This window comes from Hevea brasiliensis, chromosome 15 (genome assembly GCF_030052815.1).
Source record: "Hevea brasiliensis isolate MT/VB/25A 57/8 chromosome 15, ASM3005281v1, whole genome shotgun sequence".
NCBI classification, from domain to species: Eukaryota; Viridiplantae; Streptophyta; class Magnoliopsida; order Malpighiales; family Euphorbiaceae; genus Hevea; species Hevea brasiliensis.
The window spans coordinates 52,228,621-52,234,255 of NC_079507.1; the positions used below are offsets into that span (position 1 = coordinate 52,228,621).

General features: G+C 32.8%; 1 protein-coding gene across 1 annotated transcript; it reads right to left on the bottom strand.

The window, feature by feature from the left end:
* Window positions 1-206: 206 nt before the first annotated feature.
* LOC110671441 (probable receptor-like serine/threonine-protein kinase At4g34500) lies at window positions 207-4,087 on the bottom strand. The gene is made up of 7 exons (XM_021833915.2): window positions 3,308-4,087; window positions 2,357-2,461; window positions 2,137-2,259; window positions 1,560-1,730; window positions 1,309-1,438; window positions 1,017-1,226; window positions 207-566 (listed from the first exon to the last, which is right to left on the bottom strand). Exons 1-7 carry the CDS (start codon window positions 3,922-3,924, stop codon window positions 447-449), a joined length of 1,476 nt encoding a protein of 491 aa, XP_021689607.2. The 5' UTR covers window positions 3,925-4,087; the 3' UTR covers window positions 207-446.
* Between the last annotated feature and the right edge of the window lie 1,548 nt (window positions 4,088-5,635).

Sequence of the window (5,635 nt, forward strand, 5' to 3'; positions counted from 1 at the left end):
GCATACATACCAATAAGCAGGCATGATGTTGATACTTCTGTCGAAAAACATTATATAGGGTGTGATATTTCACTGAAAATTTGCCAGGATGGGGACCCATCAAAACTTGTTGGAGTAGGAAAACATAAGTTCTAGTTGGAATCTGAATGGAATCATCAAAGGACTATACATTTGATCACAATGTACATGTTCTTTGGCTTTAGCTCAAGTGCAAATATAAAATATTCTGATATTCATGAGAAGCAAGCTGAGATTTAACAAATATGATCCATATTCACAAGGCTCATTTTAACTCTAAGATGCTAGCAAAACATAGAATATCTGAAAGGTGGGATAGGTAAAATATACACATTGAATACACTAAATATTTTTATATACTTAGTTAAAAAATATACTACAAAATAATTTGAAATCAGAAACTGCTGATATTCAAAAACCAACAACAATCATCTTCGCCTTGGTCTTTCTACATCACTGCCCTCTGCATGCTTGGTTGGATGTGGAACATTGTTGGACATAGCAGCATGAGAAGGGGGAAGATCTCTTTCTCTAACTGCTTTAAGTTCCTGCAGTGACCAAAAAAAAAAAAAAACAAAACTTAAGTGAAGTTTATCTTGTGATTTTTTATTTAATAACATAAAATCCCCAAGTTTGAGCAGAGAAAAGGTATTAAATTTGCAACTGAAGAAGGAGAACTGCAGTCCTTAATATCCAGAATGACAACCATCAATCACCAACTAAGACTGACAAGTTACATGCCAATGTTCCTAATGCAATAAGCCAATAACATAACATGTAAAAATGATTTTAAGAAGAGCAGCTGCTGATAAGGGAGTCAATTGCCAACTACAGCACTATGCAAAATCTAATTTGCAACAATATCAGCACCTTTGCTAGCTAATCCTTTAATCGAATTTCTAGCAAAGTACAAGCAATATTCATGAAATTACTAGAAACCACATATTAAACATTATCATTCAAAATTATACATGGTATAAGAGTATAGGAGAACTTACAGCGCGAAAAGGGAAGTCATCTGCCTCAAGCATATGAACAACTTGCCCCATCTTTGGTCGCTTATTAGCATCTAAGTCTATACAACGAAGACAAACCAGCAAGGTTCGTTTCAAAGCCCTTGGAGAAGGCTGAACTTCAACTAGAGGGTCTAAAACCTCATCTCCACGACGACTAGCCACCATTCCTTTAAACCAGTCAACCAAGTTCATCTACAATAAACTCAATAAAAAAGAGTTATAACAGTGTTGTCTTTTTAATACACATGCAACAATAACAAAGCTTGATAATCACCTCTCCAGCTGGCCTGGAGTAATCAATTGGGCTCCTTCCTGTGATCACCTCCATAAGAAGAACTCCGAAACTATACACATCGCTCCCCTCGTTAAGCATACCTGTACTTGCATAATCAGGGGAAACATATCTGGAACAAAATGATAACAAATTAATTACTATCACAGGTTAAAGGTTTACATATCATTCACATTTAAGTTTCCATAGCTCATTATTGAATAATAGATTTAGGAATGTGAGAAAGTACAAACCCAAATGTCCCCATAACACGGGTAGTGACATAGCTTGACTCAGAACCTAAGAGCTTGGCCAACCCAAAGTCTGAGACCTTTGGATTCCATTTTTTATCCAGAAGTATATTACTGGATTTTACATCACGGTGCACAACTTTAGGTTCTAAACCTTCATGCAAATAGGCTAGCCTGCAGAAGATACAGGAAACCATAAAACTTCAGAGAAAAAGAAAGATGGGAAAAGACATAATTTTAGAAAGAAATAACAAAATTAAAGTTCCATGAAATTGTTGGCCAGCACAACAACTACAGTTCCTGAGGCTTTGTCAAAGAACACTATCAAGTCAATCCAAGGCAATTGGCAGTTACAGGAAAGCATAATTTTGAATGGATAGAGTGGGATGGATTATTGGATCAATTGAATCAATGGAAGTCATAAAAAAAATGATGGCAAATTCCATATTCAGAACTTCCTTGGTGCTCAAATAATTTTTATTGACTGATTAACATATATATGAAGACTCCACACTACTAACATCATTTGGAACCAAAAACTGGCAAAAATTTAAGGCTCATGAAAGCAACAATACTGCACCCTTTTGCTGTCCCAATGGCAACCTTCATTCTGATATCCCAGGGCAGTGGGCTGACAGGCCCTACATCACCATGTAACCACTGCTCCAAATTGCCATTGTCAACATATTCATAAACAAGCATCCTGCGCCGACCAATAATAGTGCCCATGAGCAAAAAGAAGAAAACAATTCTCAATTTAAATGTGTAATAACGGAGCCAAGTTGGCATATGATATATACCTACGAGCACCTTCTGCACAATACCCAATTAGACCCACCAAGTTCTTATGCCTTACTTTTCCTATGGCTTCAACTTCCACCCTGAACTCCTTCTCAGCCTGGCCCCTACAGATACAGAACTCACAGCATATGAACTTTAGTCCAGATAATTTTTCCAGGTACTCAAATGAAAATTTGGAAACTTTTGAGTTAGAATGTTCATAAAGAAACAGAGATGTTACGAAATTAGCCATTCTGCCTTACAAACTCCCTAAGAAGATAGATTTTCTTTTCTTTTTAATAGGAGACGAAGATGCAGATAATTGAACCTTGAAAGTAGATGCTCACCCCATTAGGCTACTAATACAATAGCAACTATGGCAGCTAAAATTAGTGTTATTAATATTGACCAAATGGCGAAGAAAAACAGATGATTCCTTATCCACAATTTTCTATCCAGGAAAAATTAATTGATAGTATATAGTCTTGGTTATTCCATAACCCCAATTATATACGCTATACGGTTTGGCATACCATATTCCAAAGTGTTTTTAGTTCATAAATATTCTGGAGAAAGTTAAGATGAGATCAACACCTATGCATCTTAATAACGAAGAAGTTAAAAGTAAGCTCATCGATAACGTTAGAATAAGTGAAGGTTGAGAAAGTTCGTATCCATGGGTAATAAAAATGAAAAAGAAGAGAAAGAACTAGAGAAAAACAAAGCAACCATATAATTTTCCTTCTGCTCCCTAACAAAGAACATAACATCTGGCACCGACAGAGAGACGATACGTATCCAGATCGTACCTTTGGTCTATAGCTAGTTAGCTACTAAAGTAAAACAGCAAAATAAAATAATAAAAAGGAACGATAACTATAATCAAAGCAGAAAATTTGTTGAAAACCATTTTCTAGAGAAACAAACAGAATCCTAAACATGAATTTCCAGTTACTGTAATGAACACTCACTTGTTGTTAAGCAAATTCTTCACTGCCACTACAGACCCATCCTCCAATACCCCTTTATACACAACACCGTATCCTCCTTCACCTATCACATTCTCCTCCGCGAATCCACGTGTCGCCACCTCCAGCTCCTTCAAGCTATACCAGCGGCCCCACCCGATATTCTGCTGTGCCTCCACCGACGACACGTCACTACTAGCGCTGCACGACGCGTCATCACTCTCTCCACTCTTCTTCTGCTTCTGCTTTCGTTCTCCCATCTCCAAATCAACGACAGCCTCAATCTCCTTCTTCTTTATCAAATTCACATTTCCAATTTTGACCTCCTCTTTCCCGTCATTCCCTTTCCGATCCGAAGCTTTAATTTCTACGATTTCTTTGGATACTAACGGGATCGCACCGGAGCTCTGATTCGCGAGCACTTTGTTCCGTTTCCGAGAAGCCCTGTTTAATCGAATGCAGAGGAAAACAAGAAGTAAAACTAAAAGTAAGCATACGGAAATAATTGCGATCAGAACGTAGAGCTTTAGATTGAGAAATGATGTTTTTGACGCGAGCTTGTGAGGCAGAGAGCTGTCATTATCATTATAGGAGGAGGTAACGGGGCCGGAGACCGACATTGGCTGGTTCCCGGCGGGTAATAGAAGGGAATTAATTGATGGGACAATGTGCGTTTAGTTGACGAGAAAGTTGCGGGAATCAGTGGAAAATTTAAGAGTTTGCAGGGTTTTATTGCTGCGGGAAAAAACAGAGGAGGAGAGGAAGGAATTAGAAGTGCGATTTCAACGGATAAAAAGTAAAAGCAAACCAGAGGAGAAGGAGAATAAGACGACAAGCTGAAGGGAACGTTGTGTTGCGAGTTTTACATTTTGGGTCTGCATATCTAACTTTATTACAAGAATGACACTTTCCAGTATACTCGTAAACTACGTTAATAACAGATTTTAAGCACGCGAAATATTGAATGTAAATTAAAAAAAAAAAATTGTTGTTAAAAAATTTTTTTTTTACCGCTCTTAATTTTTAACATGTTTTATAATACATTTAAACTCTTATAAATATTTTATAATATGTTTCAATTCATTTATAAAGTAAAATTAAGATCTTATAAAAGATTAACAGAAGTTTAGATATTTTATTAAGATTGAATATTCAATTTAAATCAAATTAAACTAAATTGAATAGTTAAAATTGAATTAATTGAATTATTATATTTTAAAAATTAAATTAAATTAAAATATATAAAAAATCAAATCAAATTGTTCTGATTTAATTTAAACTGATCGATTTTTAAACTTTGATGAGTTTTTAGTTATACTTAATTTTTAAGTTATTTAATTTAATTTTAACCTTTATTTTAATGTAATAACCATTAATCAATAAAATTAAATAATTTATATATGTAAAAATATATATGATACATAAATTATTTATAAAAATAAAATAATTTAAAATTAATAAAATAATTCAATTTGATTTAATTAATTTTTTTTTCTTTAAAATTGAAATAAATTAAAATAATTGAAATTTTTAAAATTTAAAATTGAACCAAATTGATTAACGTAAAAATCAAATTGAATTACTAAATTAAATCAGTTTAATTCAGTTTATTTTATTCAAATAAAATAATACTCACTCTTATATTTTATAGGACGTTTTAAAGTTTAGAATATTATAAAATTTTTTTAGTAAAACTCTAATGTAAATTATGTATTTAATATTTTAAAAAATAAAACGTTAGAATATTCACGCGAATAAAAGGAAAAAAATAATACTATTTGGATAATTTGATAAAAAAAATTAAACAAAGATCTAGATAAAGGGGTATAATAGTATTTTCATTAATTTTGTTTTTTTACAAAATTATTATGCTTAACTTAAATAAAATTTTGAATTGGAAAAATAAATTTATATTTAAATTTTATTCAATTACAACACAAAGTGATTTCCACGAGTAGGCATTGGGCCGATTTTTTGAGTTGTTAATAGGGATGAGCACTTGGTTCGAACCGAACCGAACCAAATCGAACCGAATTAAATTATAAAAATCAAATTTTAAATTTTAGAACCGAACCGAACAGAATCGAAATGGGTGAAAAATTGAATCGAACCGAACCTTCTATTTCGGTTCGGTTTAAACCGATCGGTTTTGATTTTTAATTGATTTTTTAATTTAGACTTGATTTTCAAGTTATTTGGTCTAATTTTGACTTTGGTTTGAACCTAATAACCATTAATCAATGAAATTAAACAATTAATATATATAAAATTAAATATAATTCATAAATTTCCCATAAAAATAAATCAATTCAAAAATCGATTCTGTTCAAT